The 21,292-nt window shown below is 45.0% G+C and overlaps 1 protein-coding gene across 1 annotated transcript; it reads left to right on the top strand.

Moving 5' to 3' along the window:
- The first annotated feature begins 582 nt into the window (after positions 1–582).
- Positions 583–10,591, top strand: LACTBL1 (lactamase beta like 1). Its single transcript, XM_010213688.2, has 7 exons — positions 583–627; positions 2,973–3,117; positions 3,527–3,636; positions 4,500–4,657; positions 5,574–5,821; positions 8,140–8,245; positions 9,538–10,591. The coding sequence occupies exons 1-7, from the start codon at positions 583–585 to the stop codon at positions 10,514–10,516; spliced, it is 1,791 nt and encodes a 596-aa protein (XP_010211990.2). The 3' UTR covers positions 10,517–10,591.
- The last annotated feature ends 10,701 nt before the right edge of the window (positions 10,592–21,292 follow it).

Raw genomic sequence — 21,292 nt, 5'->3', positions numbered from 1 at the left:
TTTTTAACATAAGAAATTGCCACCATTGGGGAACAAGGCAGGAGGGAGTTTTACTGAGAGACGCCAGCCGCGCTGCAAGCTCCAGCCTGTCCGAATCCAAATAGGGTTTGGCGGCTCTCCTCATGATCCCCGAGACTGAGAATGGCTCCGATTTTTAGGGATTGGCTATGGGGAAGGGGCAAGGAGGGCTGGACATCTCCCACTGAGCAGGCGTGATGGGTGTCAGAAGAAGAGCTCCAAGCTCCAGGTCTTGTGGATGGGGAGCGGGGTGAGGATGGATCCTGGCAAGGGACCCATCCTGGGTCCAGCCCCTGATGTGGAAACATGCTGCTGCCAAAGCAAATGCATCACTGGGCACTGGCCTTTGGCTCTGCTCTATCTCCCTGTCCAAAGTCTGCTCTCTCCTGCTGCTCCCACTGCTCCGGATTGAGCTCCATAGCTCTGCACTAGTAGAAAACCTCCCTGCCTCTCTGCCTGGGCTCCCTCCTGGCTCTGGCTCTGTTTCCCCTCTTGCACTAACATTTCCTCCCCCTTCGCTGCAGGGATTTATGCATTTTTCCCTCGTGGGCACTGGCACGCGCCATGAGAAGAGGCTCCCGAGCAGCCATGGATGGGTTGCAGCTGCGGGTAAGGGATCCCAGTGCAAATCACAGCCCTCCACTTTCCCCCTCTCCCTCCACACAGCTAAGAAGAGGGAGAACACCAGCCCCATGGGCATCTAGGTCCATCCCTGCAGGGCAAGTCCAGGAGACTCTTCGGGATGCAGCCTGGAGCATGACGGAGCTCCTGCTTAAGCTCCTCCATGTCTCCTCCGTGTCCCCTCGCCAGGCTGGCGGGGAACATGGTCCATCTCAGGGGTTAATCGCCTCCTGCTCAAATGCCTGGAGGAGATGAAGCCGCTATAAATAGCCCACGAAGCCCTGATGGTTTCAAGCCGTGATTCACACACATGACAGGGAAGCATTAGAGAGAATTAACATCCAATCTCTCGGGGCACTTTCCTGAGAGCAAATACCGCTCTGTCCCTGTCACTTAATCCCCTTCCCCGGGGGGAGATCTGCAGCACTTTGGGAACACGACAGACGGGTGCAGCGGGCAGGGAAACCCCAGGCGGGAGCAGCTAAAGGGGAAAAGCCGGAGCATCCTGTGAGGAGCGGGCGCATTGAGGAACATGGCAAGGCACTCGGCTCCATCCCTCCCAGGCTGGGGATCAGCCGGGGCGGATTTGGTACAGCCTGGACATGGCCTCTGCGACTGAGACGGCTTCTGGCGATGGTATGCACACGGGGATATTCCCTCCGGATATTCAACCGAACCTGTGCTGAGAGGGGCCATTGATGGGGCAGCATCTGTGCTAGAGCACCGAGGTGGTCGTGGGAAGGTGGGTGGGAGACTGTGAAGATGAGAGAGGTTTCTGTGAAATCCCCATTCCTTCTCCTCCTCCTAAATTGCAAAGATCAGGGGGAAAGAAGAGAGAGCGTGTAGTTAAGCCACACTGGGATTGCTCCTGGTGGGAAGCCTTGGTGCATTGTCCTGCGTGAATGTGCATCCATTTGAATGTGTCCAAGAACTTGGCATGTCCTTCCCTCTGCTGTGCTGTGTTTGTGTTATTAGCAGTGACAGTCACTGAGGAATGTGGGTGAGACGGAGAAGCCAGCTGGAATCAGGGTTGCTCAAGGAAAGAGGCAGAAAATCATCTGGGAAGCTCTGGTTTGGTGGGGGAGTTCCCTTACGATGAGGGAACTTTAGAAAATCATCCCATGACAGCTCCAGGGCAAAGAGAATCCCATCCCACCCCTTGCTGCAGGAAAGCAGCTTTGGAGACATCCTCCAGCATAAACCACAACCTGCTGGAGTGTGGGTGATTAACCACGGATGTCAACACATGGGCTTTCCCCAGCGCGGATCTGGGTCCCTGCCGTCTCAGGCACTGCGTAAGATTGTGTATACTGCAGCCAAGCCGGATTTGGTGCCAAAGAGGCACGAAAACAGGCTGGAAGGGCTTTGTGGGGCTCCTCGTTGTTAAGTGACGGGGCTCAGTTGTCTGTAGAGGCTCGTACATGAACCATCCTCTCTCTGAATTCAGAGAAACGGGCTATGCGGAAATCTAAAGGGAGCATTTTAGTCTGTCTATACCACAAACGAGTCCAGACAACCTGGAACAGCTTTGGAATGTGGACCATATTGGATGCAAATGGCAGGCCATATGTTTTCTAACGTTAATTGCCAAACTTCCAAAAGCACCCTACTGACCCCCTGTAGTCAGCAAAAGAGCAGAGCTCGCGCTGAGGCACCTAATCATTTGTCATCTGTTCCTTGTTATTCTTTAGCATTTCCATGGTGGTATCACCAACCTGGATGGTCTCCAGGGGGGAGAGCTGCACAAACCCAGAATATTAGCCGGTTTTCCAAAACACTACTTCTGTAAATGCCAAGCTTACAGATGGCACATGATAAAATGGGAATTGCAGGGACAAAAAAGGATGCTAAAGGCAGTACATGGGGAAAAAAAAATCTATCATTTTGTCTATTAAAGATGGATCTGCTCAGACAATCTGGCTGGTGGCATTTGTGAACAGATAATGGACTCTAGGAAAAGAGGTTGGAAAGGGTATCCAGGAATAAGTCCCAATGACTGAGATGGGAGGAAATGAGAGCTATACAAAAGAATCCTGCCATTTTAAGCCAGCCTGCAGGTTGTGGGGAAGGCAAGCTCCCAGCAGTTGGACAACTGGCATTCTTCTATGCCCACCAAAAAGGCAGGGAGAAGGACATCTTGCAAACCATGAAAAGATGAGAAGTCATCCCTGGTTCCAGGCATGGCAACTTGGTGTCAGTCATATGCTCAGCTCTTGTGTTGCATCCCGCCAGCATTCCCTGATGTAGTGTGTCTCCTTGCTCCAGCTGCTGTGCATGAGAGGCAGTTTCTTGCTCTGTTATCTCCTCTGAGATCCTATCTCCTCTGCTCACAGCAGGCCCCCAGCAGCAGGGGCCTCCTCAGGTTCTCTGTTATGGAAGTGCGGTGGATCCACGTCTTGGTCATCTTCTTCTTCCTGCTCTCGGTGGCTATGACGGGCTGCTTCCTCTGGCAGTACAGCCTCCCCAAGGTGGAGCCCAGTAAGTAGCAGCTTTGAACCTGCCCGTGGCTTGGTGGAGAAGCTTGTGAGACTAATAAACACCTTTCCATTTTGGGCCATTTTTTCCCCAAAGGGTTTACAGCACATGAATCTACCACTTGTTAGCTAGCGCAAGGACACGAAGGACATAAATACAGAGTAAATAGGGTACCAGTGTCCTGAGCGTCCAGATCTCACTTTTAGAAGAAAGCAAATTAGCACTAAAATTCCTTTGTGTTGATTACTGCAATCTCAATGGACAGACACAAAGACTCTGTGTATGCGAGGGTGGCTCATATACAGTGCAAATGCATCAAACACACACACAAAAAACATCCAACACTGATCACTGGAGGTGGTTGAAGCTTGTGAGTGTGTCTATCCCTGTAACTTGCATCCATGTTTCCCAGGCCCCTCTGTGATGGAGGTGAGATCGGAAGCTGTGCAGATGTGTCCTCGCTATCCTGAGCCGGTTCCACTGGACCATCCCATCCCCATTCTGAAGGAAGCACTGGAGAAGGTCTGAGCAGGGGCAGAAATGAAGGGAGACAGAGCTCATAACTGTGATGTTCTAAAGGTGTAAAGGGTAGGATGTGTATTTTGCACCTGAGCATCTCCAGTGAAGGAGATAGGGTGTAGAGGAGGTGGAGAACCAGTGACTCTAGAGGTAGAGGTAAAAAAATCTATCATTGCACATAGAGAATAAGTTAATAAGCAGTTATTTGATCCAAAGCTTAACGACAAACTGCATTACTTGATCAGGAGGTCTGGTGAGCATTCTCCAGCACAAACAACACATACTGATACATATATGAAGGGATTCTAGGCACCAGCACCTAAAAAAAAGTGCATTTTCAGATCACCTCAGGTTCTGCCTAAGCCTATGGACAAGTAGTGCTGTTTGCTCATTAAGCTCCAGGTCTAACATGTTCGGTGGCAAAACAAGTGTCATGAGATATTTAAAAAGCCTAAGCCTTGTTCTTGCAGATCTTTGGACCTAAAGTACAAGGAACAGATGTCTGCAACACAGTTTAAAATGGAAGAAATTGCAATCATTAGAGCATTAGCATTTGTTTTCAATCACATGAGTATCATAGGTATTGCACTGATGAGCACCAGAGTCTGCTACACAGCAGACATGTAGACAGAGCCAAAGAGAGGGGAAAAAATGGATATTTCAGCAAAAGCGTTTCAAAGAACCTCCAGAGTTGAAGTGCAATCTTTTTGCCAAGACACATTTGAAAAATCACTAACCCTCACGCTGACCCTCAAGGGCTTGGCAGTAAACAGGGCTGATTCCTTGGGTCTAGCATTACATGCTACAGATGAGTTGCATTATAAGACTCTTTACTGAGAAACTCCTCCTTTCCTGTCCTTCTCCAGGTGGATCTGATGCTGCGACAAAGGATTCATAACTCTGGCCTCCCAGCCATGTCTGCCATCGTTATCTACAACGATACCGTGCTCTGGACAGGCAACTTTGGGAAGAAGAACGGTTCAGACCCCTCCTCCGTGGTGCCCAATGAGTACACGATCTACAGGTAGGACAGATGTACCATGGTCAGGAGAGCTGGGAACAACTATTACATGTGTTGGAGACCCGATCCTTAGGGACAGGATGGCGGCCACAAGCCTGTTTTCTCCTGCCCCAGGTCCCTAAGCTAGTCCCAAAGTCACCCATGGCTTAATGAGATGTTCGTTTTGAGATTTTTCTTTTAATTTGATCTGATAAAATCAGATTTTAATTGTATTTTAAATTTGAATACCAGTGAAAACCCGAGAGGAGCAGTCCTCTTGCTCCTCACATAGGCCAACCACCAGGTTTTGAAGAGGCTGGGCCACAAATCGAAGCACTGGAGCTTAGCAGAGACTTTGCGAGCAGCGGGGACAAAGTCTTTTGGTGCCAGAGGATAAAAAAAAAAAGTTCAGTTTAGCAAAATGACAGCAATTTAGAGGACTATATACTGAGAATGCGAAGTAGACCCAGAGGCTTATTCATTCTCCCAGTGAAGTCAAGGACATATTGGCCATTATTTTTTATATGAAGAGAGAATCCAGCCCTGCATGTGTATTACAAACAAGCCAGCCCCTGATCTGTGCATCTATAAAACAAACGGAATGTTTGCTTTGTATTTACTTTCCTTAAAGACTTGTTTTCGGTGATTTATAAGCTTGATAAATTTGCAACATATGGACTTCAATATGACTATCAAATGTTACCCTCAGAATAAACAATTTTGGGAAGTTTCCACAGCTGCAATGGGCTGTTTTCTTCCCCCTGTATCATGGTACAATCCCTGCATACAAGAATACACACATTTTCTTCTAGAAGACCTTCTCTGTATCTTAATGTGCTCTCAAGCAATCCAATATCCAGTCTGAATGTGAAATGCAAAACTTTAATAGTGTTTTAATGTCAAAAGTCCAATAATTTTTTTACGGTATGTCCCCTAACAGAATTGCCAGCGTCTCCAAGATCTTTCCCACCATTATGTTGTACAAGCTGTGGGAGGAAGGTAAAGTCACATCACTGGATGACCCCTTGGAACGTTATGCCCAGAACTTTGCCATTAAAAACCCCCTGGGGAAGCTCAAGGAATCGGAGCAAAGATACACAGCAGATGGGCTGGTGTTTTTGGAGAAAGGCTCAATGCCACTTAAGCCATCGCCGGTCACCTTGCGCAGAATGGCCAGCCAGCTCTCAGGTGAGACCTGCCTGCTTTCTGCCCTTTGGAAAAGGCCAGGGAGAAAACAGAGCATTTACTGTTAAAAAAAATAAAAGAAAAATAAAAGATATTTTATCTTTTATTAATAAAAGAATAAAAGAAAAGCTTTTGCCATGGCCAATTCCCAACACGGGCTCTGCACCTTTGCACTTGCCCCGGTTTCGAGCAGGATCCTTGGGGACCTGCTGTCAGCAGCTTCATCGGGTGCTAAAAGCAAATTCCTCACCAGGCACCTTTCCATCCCAGAGGGCCTGGGGAGCTGCTTCCCCCTGGAAGGGAGAATATAGATTTCCTCCAACCATTGCACAACCTGACAGCAAGCTCAGCTTGCACAACAGCCAGTCCAGAGTGCTCTTCTTTTTCTGAGATGCAGGGATGAGGGTCAAAGTGGCACCAAACCGTTTTTGCTCTGAACAGATAGACCTCAATTTCTGAGCTAAATTTAACCGTCAGTGTGGTCCCTGATCTGGGATTCCTGCACTATAAATAGCTCTGTGCTTGCTGACAGAGGACTCTTAATCGGCTGCTACTGTTGTAAATGGGTAACTCCAGTGCTGATGTAGAAGGAGATCACAGGACTGGGGAGATCTCTAACCTCTTTCGGAAATAGAGCAGTTAATACTCGACTTGGAGATTCCAGAATTGGCTGGCCGAAGATGCAGTGTGTTGAGAGCCGGTGCATTTTGGCTAACCCTGCATTACCCACACTAACGATTTAGCTCCCCTTCCAAAACCGCAATAAATACCCCAAATTAGAACCTCCATTCCAAACAAAATATAAAGTCCAATACTGCAGGAGAGAGCAGAGCTTCGCCTCAAGCTAATGCAGAGACTCAAAGGAGTAGGAGTAGGTTCCGCTTAGCAACAAGTGTCATGGCACTGGATATTGCAAATAGTTTTTCATTTAAACTATTAAAACTGTTATCTATTATATATACGTAAATTTATCTTTTAATTGCATATTGAGGAAAAAAAAAAAGCAGTCCAAACTAAGAGTATTTTGCCCAAAGCTTGATGTGTGCACTGCTAGAGCGAAGTTCCACCTTGTTAATCTTGTGATTTTCATGTGTGCGTGAATGACAGTATGAGTTTCTATTGTAACTTATTAACAGCATGCTTGTCACATTAATTAGCAGCCCATGAAGCACAAATCAGTGACTCGGGCTCTCAGTTATGCTCCCACACTCTCAGGTTTACCATTTCTGGAGGCTTTCAGTGGACCTCGAGAGAGACACCGCATTGCTGGCAGGGAACTGGGTGACCTTTCCAGGTGGCTCAGCATTTTCTTTGCTGCACTGTGAAAAGCAGGACATGAAGAAGTCCTGTGTCTATTGGAAGATGTTCACTGTGTCTCTTACTGGACATTAAGCTGCACAAATAATCACAGAGCAGAAGTAGAAAAATGCTCTGGTTCCAGTTCAAATCCCAAGGTCAGACCAGTTGGGAAAAAAAATAAAAAAAAAACCATGTGCTCCTGCTACAACAGAATAGGGCTTAATTCAGCTTTGCCAAGATTTAGCACACGCTCACTGAGCAGATGATGGCAAGCCGTTTTTCTGTCATGCATCCTTCATGATTTTCTCCTAACCTGCAAATCAAAGTCAGCTGTCAACTGCAAGGAGGATTTAATTCCTGATATAGTCGAAGTTCTGCACTTGGTGAGCCACAAATCCAGTGTGTTCCTGTAAATCAGCAAACAGGAAAGGAGTCTGCGGCATTTTTAAGCGTCCTGGCCCGAAGCTTTTAGCAGATTGCAGGGTAGTGGAATTAAAAGTCAAAAGAGATTCCTTTAATATTTCCACATTCAAACACTGGAGACATTTTGATAATGCTGAGAAAAAAAAAAGTCAAAAATACTTTGAGGCCTAGCCTGAAATGAGTCAGAGAAGTTCGAGTCACAGAGAGAGGGATAATGAGCAAAGATCCGTGAACAGGCTGTTTCACACCCTTAAAGGCCAGGGAATTATGTGGAATAAGAACAGGGATCTCCCCAACATTCCCAGTGTGCTTGGAGTCTGTTGTGGTTTTTCTGTTTGTTGAGACATTTTTACCAAAATGCAGCAATCCACTGTTGGAGCCGGGGTTACCCAGATTCGTTGTCCAGTGACTGACACATTTTGACCTGCAGTCTGGTACGAGCTGGTTCCTGCAGCTCCTTTGCCATGTGTATATGTGTTTTTGGTGGCTATTTCCACCTTGCCGTTGAATCTTGCTTTTTGCTCATTTTTCACCAGATTCAGCATTTCCTGAGTTGGTTTTGTCTCAAGTCACTTGAACTTTTCTTCTCCATGGCACAGGTCTGCCCAGGAGGCTGCGATCTACCAGCCTGCTGTGGAAAGGCAACACACAGGATGCTCTTGCTCTCCTGAAAGACGATGTATTGGTTGCTGACCCAGGAACCAGGTCAGTTGAAGTCATCTGTGGGCTTTGGGTCTGGGGTCATTTCCTTCTTACGTGGACATTAGCCACACTTGGAGTTTCCATAACCAATGGTCATTCCTAAGCGGAGCTCCACGTCATCTGTCTACACGTACTCTTATTTTAGGTTGGGTTAATGGTTTGGGGAGGTGCCACATTTTTTCAGCTGAGAACAGATGAATTTACCTGAACAAATTTGCCTTGGGCTGTTGAGAATTTGCCATGACTTGAAGTCTGTGAGGCCAGAAAGCTCCTTCTGAAAAGAAATTAATGGCTTGATCACAGAAACATTGCATAAATTTCTGTCCAATGTTGTGTTCCTGTCCCTAGATGTGCTTTACAGTTCATTCTTACTAAAAGAAATTCCCATTCATTAATACAGAAATTTTAAAATATTTTTCTTGAAATGTTGAACTTCAGCCCCATTTCAGATACTAACTTCTAGATCCAATATGTATTCATTCTAGTGTAAAAATATATACATTCAGCATGCTTATTTTCAGCCAATAGGAAACAGATGGGCTAGGACAGATGGGACCAAATTTGGGATCTAAATAACCAATGCATTCACAAAAGTCAGAAGAAGAAACAAGATGGAAAACACTGTGAATTTTGAAAATTTCTTTGAGAAGAAAACATGCCCATTCTTATCTTTAAGTCATTAAACTTCAGTCAAGTGTAGAGATTTAAAGTACTTTATGGATATTAAAGATTCAAGCGCTTCGGCTTCTTTAGCAACTTAACATTGCTGGATGTCGCCTTGCAGGATTTTAAGTGCCTTTTAAGTGCTTTTACCATCTTACAGTAGCTTAGGTGCTTAAGAGTTTGTACCATGTTAAATCTCCAAAGAGGCTTACCTGGGATTTTGAGACCTTTAAGGTAAGCATCTGCACCTCTCAGCTCCACTCTTGAAAAGAATGAACGTGCTCTTAGTTGAACAATTATTAGCAGCAAGTCGGGATATGCAAATGTGAAGGTTTTGCATTTTTTTTTGTTTGTTTTGAGTTTTATTATCTCTGTCTCTCTTTCTATGAGTAGAGGTTAAATAACTGCTGCTATTCCCATAAGAAATTTCTCATTCTTTCTTCAATTAACAATAGATCAGGGTAACAGCATTGCTACTTTTTCTCCAACCCTCCTTCATCCCTTCTTTCTGTTTAGCCTGTGATCTGAAAAATGACCATCTTTCCCCAGAGGAGAGAGCCCCAGCCAGTGTTTCCACACGGTTGTACCCACAACGCGTAAGGCTGATGCAATATATCCCTTTCCTTCTTTAGGTGCCATTACAGCAATTTAGCCTTCTCCCTAATGGCACACGTGCTGGCCGACCACGCGGCGGAGGGGCAATACCAGCGCTGGGTCTCGGAGAACATCCTGGACCGCTTGGGTATGGAGGACACCGGCTTCGACATCACACCACCCATCCGCTCGCAGATGGCCGTGGGCTTCTACGGCAGCCGGCAACCAGCCCCACTCTACGACCTCGGCTGGTACAGACCTTCTGGCCAGATGTACTCCACGGCTGCCGACCTCGCCAAGCTGGCAATGGTCTTTTTGGGCACCTATCACCGTCGCCTCCTGGAGCCGGACACCGTGAAGACGATGCTGACCCCTCTGTTTAAGTGCTCCACTGAGTATTTTGCTAACAAAACTGGCACTCCTTGGGAGATTAATGAGCAACTGGGCTACGACGTCATTAGGAAGGATGGAGACCTTGATGGTTATTCGGCTACGTTCTCCCTTATCTCCAAACTCCGTCTCAGCTTCATCGTGCTGATGGCAGGGCCTCGGCCACAAGGGAGGGACATCGTGACTCAGGCATATGAGTATCTCATTCCTGCCATGGAGACAGCATTCAGGGAGGCAGAGAAAAGCTTGACTCCTCCTCCAAGCCCAGTCCCTTATGTTGGCTACTACACCTATTCCAACCTGACTTTCTATGAGATCAAAGTTGGACCTGGTGGGGTGCTGGTCATGCAGCAGTTTGGGCCTCACGTTGAAGAGCTGATCCCTGAGAAGTACCGGACAATCAAGCTCCACCACTTGGAAGACCGAGTCTTCCAGGTTGTTTTTGACAAGGAGTTCCCATGTGTTCTGCACCTGGGCTCTGCCTCCATCTCACTGGAGACTCAGGATGGGCAGCTTTTTAATTTCTACCCGTTCGACCGCAAGGGCTTGTCTCCTGGTTTTGATGCACCAGGGCTGAACACGTACAACGTGGTGCGTGTGCTTCGTAAACCCGTATTCTATAGCTAACTGTCCCTTCTCCTTTTCTGACCGTTTCTGGGAGCTGGCTCCAAATCTGTGTCTTCCCAGACTCTCCTGCCTGTGCGGTTTTATGATGCCACTAAAAAGGCAAAGATGCGGTCCGGTGTATTTCCTCCAACAAATACATCATGTTTCACTTCCAAAAAGGCTGCAATGGGTTGCCTTCTCTGGCAGTGCATGGCAGGCTGGCTCACGACTGGTAAAGCTTGCAGAAACAACCACTGGAAACGGTCTGGAGAAAACAGCATTTGGATGCCACAAAAAATCCCAGCACTTCAGTCTTCACACAATGATACTGTCTGTTTGACGACCATTGTGGTAACTGGCTGGCATCATCCAAGGGCTTCCTGTCTCTGAGAAAATATCTCATCTTCAATCCATGGGTTCTTCCATGGTTCTTCAGGGTCCCAGCTACCATGAACAAGATTCTTTACTGGATTTGCCAAAAGCACAGTGTGCAAGAAAATGCCACCAGCCTGATACCAGGCCTGATCTGTGATACCTGGGAAATGAGACTCTGTTTTTCTCCTGGGTTGTGGCTATGTCACAGCTTCTGCAGAAGCTGTGGTCACATAAAGGAAATGGTAGCTCTTAAGTACAACTGGTGAAGTCTAGTACAGTGAACAGGACCATATCCTGGTCCACACCAGTTGGCTCAAGTTTGCGACCATCTCCGTGCATAGGCAGATGTGTGCATGTGTGTGCATGTATGGCCATGCATGGTCACTATGCAGACAGTGGAGGTGAAGCTGTTTATTCAGCAGAAACAGGTAAATCTCTAGAAGGAAGATGAGGTAGGATATCAACTGCAAGTGCATTAGCCTCAGGGAACGCCACATTAAGGCTAGGTGCAGCCAAAAGCATCCTGCAAAGCCACGTGTGCATTTTCTTCTCCCATCTTCTGCCAGCTCGGTGCTAAGATAGGCAGGTGACATGTCACTGATGGTCAACATCATATAACTGTGAAAGGAGCAGAAGGCAACGTGGCTGCAGGACAGGTAAAGTAGCACCAGTCTTGGCTCCTCCAACACCCATTCATGTTTAGGACAGTGATTACAGCCCTAACTGGCGCCTGAAAAGCAGAGGTCAGGGCAAGGTAACTATCACCTTCATATAAAAAGCTTATCTACAGAGCACAGGCGCAGCTGTATGGCGTGAAAATCCTGGAGGCAGTGCATGGAATGGTCACACTAGCACAGTCTTCTCTCATCAGAGGCTTTTTGAAGCATATATTCTCCAATATTGTCCCTGGTTTGAGGCTGGAGACTCTTGTAGTTTGACCTTCTGCTGCTGCTTGTTTACCAAGGGTCTTGAAAGTGGACATGTCTCAGAGGATGAGGGAATAAACCTCCCTGTCTCCCCTCCCCTTTTCTCTCTCCCCATTTTTATTCTGTGTGTTGTTCCTCAATTTTACCACTGAGAAGAGCAACCATCAGTGAAGGCCTGTAGATGTAGGAGTCACAAACTCTGTTCCCTGCATTTCTTCAGGCCATTTCAGTTCCCTGGTAAACATACAAAGTCACGTAAGCCTTGCCTTATAGGCAGTCACGATTGCTGCTGTATCAGTTTCCTCTGGTCTTTGCAGGTGATCACATTTCACACCTTGTACATCCTCATATGTTCAAGTACTTAACGCGGTCTGTTAAAAAAAAAAAGCAATAAACTCTGTGTAAACTCTCATTTCTGTCATGTGTGGTCATGCCCAGAGATATGGCTACAGACAGACTTGCTGTGCATTCCTCCGCTGTGCTGGGGCATGTTTGATGTAGCGGTGCTCTCTCTTTCAAATTAAGACACCTAAAAACTTACCCAGGCATCCTACTTATTGGATTTTCCACATAGGCAACTTCCTTGCTGGCCTTCCTTGTTCCCAAGGTTATACGTACATTGGGGAGCTGAATAAAGCAAAACCGTGGGAAACAAACCCAAAGTATCTCCTGAAGAGCTGATCATCATCTCTCAGGAATGAATCTTACAATTCCATTATGAGTATTGTAACCAGATGTGGATGAATAGAGGCAATATTGCTTTTGTTCTCTGCTGAATGTAACCAAGGCTTTATACTTGGCTGTAAAGGTCCTTAAATTGCCAACAACCAAAACAGTAATTCCTTAGCCCCCACTAGCCACTCCCTGGACCTGAGTGTTGATAAGGTCAGAGATGCTGTGAAATGTCCATGGCAACACATTGTGCAAAATCTATAAGCCAATCTTCATGAACGCTGTTTTGGGGAAGAAACCAAACAATTTTTCTTGGGTCTTCTGGTGATTCTAGTACCCAGAGTAGTCACCTTCCCTTCCTCTCTTCTTGTAACATAAAGATATACCCCTAAGCTCATACTATACATGCACCCTATTGGAAAGACCTTTTATCTCAACTTGATGTGCTCCAACATACCTAGTCAATACGCCTTTGGATAACAAACAGAATTAATTTTAATAGTAGGAGTAGAATTAACACAGAGAGAGTGTTGGCTTCACCTGGGGGAAACACAGTCAACTATAGTGTGTAAAGTCACCCATTTTGAAAAATAACAGAAAAAAAAAGGGAAAAAAAGGTCTCATACCAAAATCAGCACAATTTAATTTCAGAACAGAAAACATATATATATATATATGTATATGTTTGTATGCGTGTATGTTTCCTAGCTGGATGGAAAGTTTGAGGCCCTTTGGCAGAGATATAAACAGGAATTGCTAGAACAGCAGTCCATGCGTTTGATGCAGTCAATCCGCCAATGCTGAAATGGTTTGAGGCTACATACATCCAACCTGTCCAATAAGGACCCTAATTGCCTTCCATGGCCATTTAGACAACTCGCTTACCAGTGCCCGCAAGCCCTGTCTGCAGACCTCTGTTTTCTCATCCCACTGGAAACCCATCATAGACCCAAAGTCATCTATTCTACTTCTTCAGTGCTTGGCCACCAAGAGCTCTCATCACTCATACTAAATAAGAAAAATAAGACCAATAACAGAGAGAAGAACTTACATGCCAGGACAGCCCTGTTGCCTCTGATAAATCTCTCTTAATAGGCACCTGGAAGGAAAATAAATGGAGCTTGGGAGTCCAGATTGACCGATGTTCTGCGGCCTCTCATGGAGGTATCATGCATCCTTCTTTTAGCTTTAATTCTCAGCTTGCATTCCTTCTCTGAGGGCTTTCTCCCTCCTTCTCAAGCTGCCCTCTTCGTCCAAAGCTCCGTATTGCCTGTTGCCACAACACGCAAACGGGAGGGAAGCAGGGAAGGGAATTCCACCATCCTACCCACTCGCAGTCCATCAATAACAGCTCTCCAGCAGATGCCGTGCATCCCCTGGTAGCCATTCCTGTTTCAAAACCCAATTATGAGATGCAGGGTTTGATGCCAACTCTTCTTGGAAGCTGCTCTTTCGGCTTTCACTTAGCTCATAATTTATTCCTCCAAGGAGCGATATTTCTGCTAGGGATGGGCAAGCACATTTCGCATAATTTTGGTTCCACCTGAGCACTGGGGATTAGATTGCTTGATGCAATAGACTCCTGCTAACAAGAGGCTGTAGAAAAAAAATGGGGAAAGAGAAGTCAGCAGGAGCATGAAATGAGCACAAAAGGGAGCCAAATATAAAAGGAATCTGGAATGCTGCCTGGGATAAAAATGTCCAGTTACAATTTCCAATCACACTTAGCTAATTATTGAAAATACTGATGAAAACATAACATAGGCATTTGTTTAAACAGAAAATCAGAAAGATAGGAGCAATGTGCCACCCAACAGGCAATTGTGCACCAGAAGTGCATTGTACTCTGCATTCACCCAGACTGTGGGCTAAATGATCTCTTGCTGGCAATGCTAGGCCAATTCCAGGGTGAAAAATGGATTACCCCTCACTACTTGTATGCATAGCCCCTGAGCTGCCCTACCTCCTCCTGTAATAGCTAGTAAACTCTGTCATTGCATCTAATGCAGATTTTCTTAGGCCAACAGGTTTTACTGTAATCGTAGCAGCTTCAGATTCAGTATCCTTGCAAAAAAAAACAGTCAAGCTTTCCCTTGAAAGCCACCAGAAAGTACAGAACCCGTTCAAGGCAACAGCTAAATTCAGTTTTCTGGAAGCAACATCCTTATTTCTAAGATGTGAAGAGTCAATAAAAGATTAGAAGCTCAGAGGACTGGACAGCACAGAGGTCTTTCAGCCAGAGCAGTGGTTTGGAAGGGTCTCATCAGGCTTTTGGAGTCCTTGAGTTATCTGTCCCTCCATGATACTGTATTCTTCTTATCCAGACCTTTATTAATTAATTAGCATTAATGGCCACCAAAAAAACAGGAAGAGGCTGAATCTGCAAGAACACCTCTGGTGAAGACCCACAGGTGTCCAGAAGAGCATCATCACCACAACATGGTCCTGATGATACGCGGTTGGGATTTAATCCATCACTCCGACAGCCTGGAACGTGAATGGCATGGAAGCAAGCCAGCCTATGCCACATGGCCTCGAAACCACCCAGGGCTTCCCAGCATGGAAAACAAATGCAGAAGATAGTCATGGGCACAATAACCAGGTCCCATGCACCAAAGCAAAATGCGACACACAACTGCGTTTGTGGAACAAGAGTCACTACCTACCAACGAGCTGCTTTTACACCACAAGACATCTGCGAGGATGCCCGCCTGAACCACACTCAGAGCAGGCAAAAATTGTTTAAAATGAACTCACTTACAGCACCTTTTTTAATGTTATTTAAAACATATCGTTGAGTTGCCAGGAAAAAAGGGTTTCTTTCCCTGTAGATAGTTTAACGCTTTGACAAGTACCTCCCCTCCCCATCATATCCTTTTCTCTTGGTAATTCATGTGATGTTGTGAAATGTCAATCATGGCAATGACTGGAATGGAGCTTCACTAGCCTCATGGTCGAACAGTCATTTTTATGAGTTGAGTTTTATATCAAAGAAGTTAAAAATAAATGGTTTCTTTTGATTGCATGTGATACAATTCTAGTTCTTGACTGATTTTTTTTTCTATTATGCTTTGTGGATATAGCATAAATTTTGACATTTCTGGCAAGAGCAGATATTGCTCTCAGTTTCTTCATTAAAAAAATGAGCAGGAAAAAATATGCGACTCGTGAATAATACAAGAGATTTATTACCATTCCCTGTACGTGCAATACTCACAAATTTCTTCAGTACTTTCTCTTGGCGACGTGGCTGTGCAGCCATGGTGGATCCAACACTACTGTGGGCTGATCACCACCGTTTTAGGATATCTGGTTTTGAGGACTGTCACCAACCACCCGGGAACATATATCCTCATCAGTCCATCACCTTTGCAACAGTATCCATCGCCTTTCCCTGTCAAGGAAAGGGGGAGAGAAGTGAGGAAGAGGAAAAGGGAGGAAGAGCAACGTGGGCTCCCTATGGGTCCAACTCCACACTTTGCTGAGATGTCTGGCATGGCTCGGTTTTCCTGTTTGTCCACATCCAAAGAGAACCTTGAAAGGTTTTACAGTCTTTTCTTTACATATTTATTTATTACAATAGAAGTTCCCTTTCCATCTGTGCTGAATTTTTACTGACTAATATCAGAAAAGAGGAAGCAGTAAGGCAATGAAGCCAGGTCTACTAAAATGGGAAGAGATTTCTATCAGTATGCTTAAAGACAGACTTTTTTTCTTTCTTTTTATTTTTTTAGGCTGTATTTTACAAATGAGTATTTTTATTTGAATGAGTATTTTCTAATGAATCAATGGCCCTTCTTTCTTATTTGGAAGCTGAGCACAATCCCTATTTCTTCTTTTACAGTGAGATAATCTAGTAAATATAATGAAAAAAAAGGTATTTTCTATGAGGATGCAAATGTGTATGAAAAATTCTGTAAATTCATGTAAATAGATGTAAATATATGCCATTGAGGATAGAGGAATTGCCCATAAACTTTTTTTTTATGAATATGAGATGAGCATCTGTTTGCTGTAACTATCTTGCTCTCTAAAGGGAGAACATAGCAGCGTGTTAAAGCTGGAATTCCCAGAATTTTCCACTCGGGATTTCACTCCCAATCCCATCGTCACAATTGCTTGGAAACACATTGAGGGAATTCTCGCTTAGACTGCAGGTAGCAAAGAAAAACAACATCTGGCAACAGCCCGACAGGCTGCTTCATGGCTTTAGGAGCTCGTCACCCCAACAGGAAAGGGAAAACCCATGCAGGGAAAGCAGCGCTTCTTTTCTAAAAAGAGGTTAGAGCTCTTGGGTTGACATTTAGCCTCCTTGCCTTTCCCCAGGAAAACATTCCTGATGGAAAGGAAGAAATCCCTGCATGAAGCACATCTCCAGAGGTTCCTCCAGCCGCTGGCACTTCATTCCTGTCAAGGAGACTATGGAGGATGGCGAAACACGCTCAGAGGGAGACGTAATTCTAGCAATGCTCTCCAGAAATGTGAATCTGCCTCAAAGAAATTCGCAGCTCCATGGGCTCCAGCTGTAAATCTCAAGGTCAGGGAGGAGAAAATAGATGTATAACATACACCATTAACTGGTGATCTGGCTAGAGGCCGTGAAGAGCTGCTCCTTTGAAAGGGAGCAAAGGGGCCTCTCTCCAGGGATCAGGGAAGAAGTGCTGGTGTCGGATATGAGGAGCTTGGGGATCGAAAAGAGAGAAATTCTATGGTAAAATCAACCCCAACCCAGTAGCCGTGAGAGATCGTGCATGATAATATATTTTATGAGCAAAGACTGGAAGGGGTTGCTGTCAACCCAAGGAGGTATATGTGACCTCCTGTGGTTTAGGAAAGATGTGTGGGTTGGCTTCCTTGCATAGCAGGAGGCAAAACACACACATGGGCATGCACAGCACATACATCTCCCTTGACTAATGCAACTTGTTCTTGTAATAGTACCCCGCATTATTTTAATGCTTCACCCACTAGCTTTTCAACACAACAGGTCTCATTTTTTCCCCTGCCTGAAAAAATGGAGATAGCGATGTTTCTTTTCTGTCTTCTAGTCCCCAGGTTTGTGAGGCTCATTCACTGATGTTTTGAGGTCACTTGGCAGAGCAGATCTGGAGATATCAGGGACATTGATATAGCTGATATGTTCTTCAATGGATGGGATGACCCACCATGCCCCCACTCTGCTCCAATGCCTCTGAGAAGATGAGATTCCCAAAGGTCTACCTGGATTATTTGTCTGACAGAAGGTCTTTAATTCCCAATCAAAGGCATATGCTTGAGACAGGCACTTGCCTGGATAAGAAATGAGAATTCCACATCCAGTTGTAGGAGCAGAGAGTCACTTTCTGCAAGTCATGGAGATCATTATGTACGATGGAAACGAATTGCAGCTCTCAGAATTAGGGCTTGCAGAAGGGGAAGAGAATGACGTTACAACTCTGTCTTTGGGGATTACATTTGCAGCCAACCATGAGTCCAGTTGTCTCTGGGAATCACTGCGGGGTCGGCAGCCCCCAAGTTGGGTGACAGAAGGTGACGCTGGTCACTGCACAGAGAGCTGGATTTGGATCAATGTCCCTGTAATCCCTGTGGCTTTGGGATCACACACAGGCATCATGAATCACAGCAAAGGCAGCAGACTCACAAACACTCTGCTGTGTGGGGTGGCAGGTACTAACAAAGGCTCCAAGGGGCATCCCTTGATATCTCTTGATGTCGATAAGAGTAGTGTCCATTAACATAGCCCAGGCAGAGTGGCTTCCACTGTAATTCAGGTAATTGCCTCCATATTAGATATTTGTTCCCTAGTCCAATTGGCAACACTAAGCCAAAACTAAGTTCAAAATTGTGTTTCAAGAGCACTGTTCCCCATTGATAGATATACTAAAGAAAACTTAGGGAAATGCCATAAGCATAGCCTAAAGTGTGCACCCCTTTGAAGCATGGTTGGGCTGCCAAAATGAACACATCTGGTCCTGTGATGATGCTAAGCATCTGTGAGGTCCTGGAAGGGCCCCAGTTTTGTCTACGGGAAGGGTAGATGGGATTCGTTAGCTACAGAAGGGAGCTAACGACCAAAGATGAGCTGTAGGTGCCAGTCATGCCACGTGACGTTCGGTCAGGATACGCACATGTCCAATACGTGAGGAGACAGAGCTATTTCACAAGGAGATACAGAATTGCCAGCATAGTGCTCAGGAAATGCCAAGAAAAGACATTAAAGCCCACCACTCTCTGGCATCCAGATGCCTAATCCTACACTCTGAAGCAGCATCCATGTCTGTGATTCATAACCTCCAGCCCTCCCCTGGTCTGGAAGGAGGTGCTCACACCAGCTTCCCCTGCTCCAGGATTGCTTCCAGAGAGACCTGCAGAAGGAGGAAGAGGCATGGAGATAACAATGAAAACGCCTCATCTCAAAGGAAGGTGTTCCAAGCAGCCCTCTCCTCTTCTGCATGGGGAAAACTGCTCCACAACCTCCCAGAAGAAGGTCCTTTCACCAGCAGGAGCTCTTATCTCTATTGAGACCTTGCATGTCACTAGTTCATCACCACCAGCACTGGTGGCAGAGGTTGATCCATGCAACTGAAAGACCTGGACTTGCTTACTCTATGCCCTCTTCAAGCATTCGCTGGATTTTTGCAAAGCTTCTCCATGGCCAGTTGTTCCCATGTGGTTACATGTAGTCAAATACTCCTGCTGATGGGACGTGGCATGTCCTTGCCTGTGCTCAACAACACTCATTAAAAATAATTGACCACATCTCTGGTCTATCAGCAAAGAGCATTCCAAGGAATAAGCATCTCCTTGTACAACTCATCCGTCACAGTTTGCTTTCATCTGCAAATTTAGTAAGCAAAATCTGTTCAATGCAAGGTGTTAAATGGAAATATTGAGTAGTGTTGGCCCACACAGACTCCAGCAGGATCCCATTTGATGCAGTGCTCCAGTTTGACAGCGCACCATTCATAACCCTTCTCCGAGCCCGTCTTTCTCCAACTAGTCTTACAAAGATGTTGTAATTATTCCGTGATGAGATAATTGTCTCAAAACAAGCACAATAAACCCAAATTATTCAGTTAAGGTTACACTTGAAAGACATTCAAATATGTCTAAGTGGGAAGTACATAATCTAAACATCCAGATAAGGCTCTTTCAGAGCTGAATTATTTTCTTAGGCATAAAATATTGCAGAACATGTGGGTTTCTTTTAAAGATAGCATGAGTTGGCAGCAGAGCCACAAAATGTGTCTCATCACTGTTGGCAAGATTTAGGGCAATTTGAAGTGCTTTAACATCTTTTCTTCCCTAACTATAGGTGGATTATTTTGATGTGTAATATTTCACTCAGTTTCTTGAATTTATCAGGCATGCAACAACAATATCCCTGTGGTGATTTTAACCCTCCCCAACCAGTGTATTTTTTCAGCCTGAACTCCCCTTTAATATAGCTTTAATGCAGCCTTTTGTTGGGAATTTCTGTCTATACCCAGGATAGCGCCTGGCAAGCATCACTGCCTGCTAACCAAATAAAACAACCCTCAGCAAGAATGCCTTAGAGTAAGATCCTACTTATTCTTCACTAACATATCAGTAAGTAGATTTTAAGCATTTAAGAGCCCCCATTCACAGGAATTTGAGTCTCTACAAGGAGCACTGTGGAAGCAGGTGCTCCAAGCAGCCCACGATGATCACCTTCCTGTTCCATCTCATTTCATCCCTCTTTGTGGAAAAGGAAAAATGCACATTCCCCCCTCACCTCCATGCTTCTGCTTTGCAGTCAGTTTAATAGCCTTGCAGTTTAAACAAAGCCACCACGGAGATTTAAATTATAACACTCTCATCTTGAACAATTTTCTGCAAGCCTCACCACGGGGCTAAGAAAAGGCTCCCTGGGTTGCGCTTCCTAATTTCTCTTTGATTTTTCCATCTTAACTGAGAGAAAAAGAAGGAAAACAGTTAAATAACTAATATTTATTAGCTGCTTTCTCTCTCTCTCTAATATATATATATAAATACATATATAAAACATCTTCTTCCTTCAGCAGATCATCTCAGGGGCTTGCAGGGGGAAATATAACATCATCCTCTCTGGTACGGGATAAGAGCACTGATGAATTTTAAGTTTATAAGGTTAGTAGAAAAAAAAATAAAAGCAAAGGATTTTGTTGATCTAGAGCAAGTAGGATTTGATGTAGTTAATAAGTTTGCCAGAGTCCATACTGCAACCTTCCCAAGAAGAGGGCCCGAGAGCTCTTCAGCCCTCTAATCAGGTATGGCCAGCAGTGAGCATTGACTAGTTATTTTACAAAAAAAAAAAAAAAAAATCTCTATTAAGAGAATAAATCATGCTCATCAACAAGTTGTAAATAAATAAATAACATTTAAAAATATCATTTCCAGGCTTTTTGATAATTTAAAGAGCTTCCATCCACAATACGGCCACCACAGCTAACTCACTGGAAAAAGGAAAATGAAGGGAAAAAAATCCATTCTGTGGATCTATGGATTTTTTTTTCCCCAGAGTATTTTATTTCAAGGGACCTGGGACAAAGATCACTGGGAATATTTTGGATTCATTAGTCATTCTAGTTTAAAAAAAACTAGTGACATTATGATTAAGAACTCTGCATCACCGCTAAATTAGTCCACTTCTAGTATAGCAAAATACATGAGCTTCTTTTACAAAGGCGGTTTCCTGTGTTACTACAATCCCTGAACTGGTGAAAAGCAGGTTGCATCCAAGATCCCTGCTGTGGAGAGAAGGCCATTAACCTCGTTTCCAGCAGAGACCAATTTCTGCGCTGCCAGAAGAGAGAGGGAAGGC

Source organism: Tinamus guttatus, unplaced genomic scaffold, assembly GCF_059628265.1.
Source record: "Tinamus guttatus ecotype Peru unplaced genomic scaffold, ASM5962826v1 Tinamus_guttatus_pri_ptg000332l, whole genome shotgun sequence".
NCBI lineage: Eukaryota > Metazoa > Chordata > Aves > Tinamiformes > Tinamidae > Tinamus > Tinamus guttatus.
This window is presented reverse-complemented; position numbering and strand designations above follow the sequence as displayed.

Bases quoted from the DNA above. Each gene is read 5' to 3' on its own strand.
- LACTBL1 (XM_010213688.2), top strand. From the start codon at position 583: ATGAGAAGAGGCTCCCGAGCAGCCATGGATGGGTTGCAGCTGCGG. The intron at 3,637-4,499 runs GTCTGAGCAGGG...GTCCTTCTCCAG, and splicing joins TGAAGGAAGCACTGGAGAAG to GTGGATCTGATGCTGCGACA. The intron at 5,822-8,139 runs GTGAGACCTGCC...TCCATGGCACAG, and splicing joins AATGGCCAGCCAGCTCTCAG to GTCTGCCCAGGAGGCTGCGA.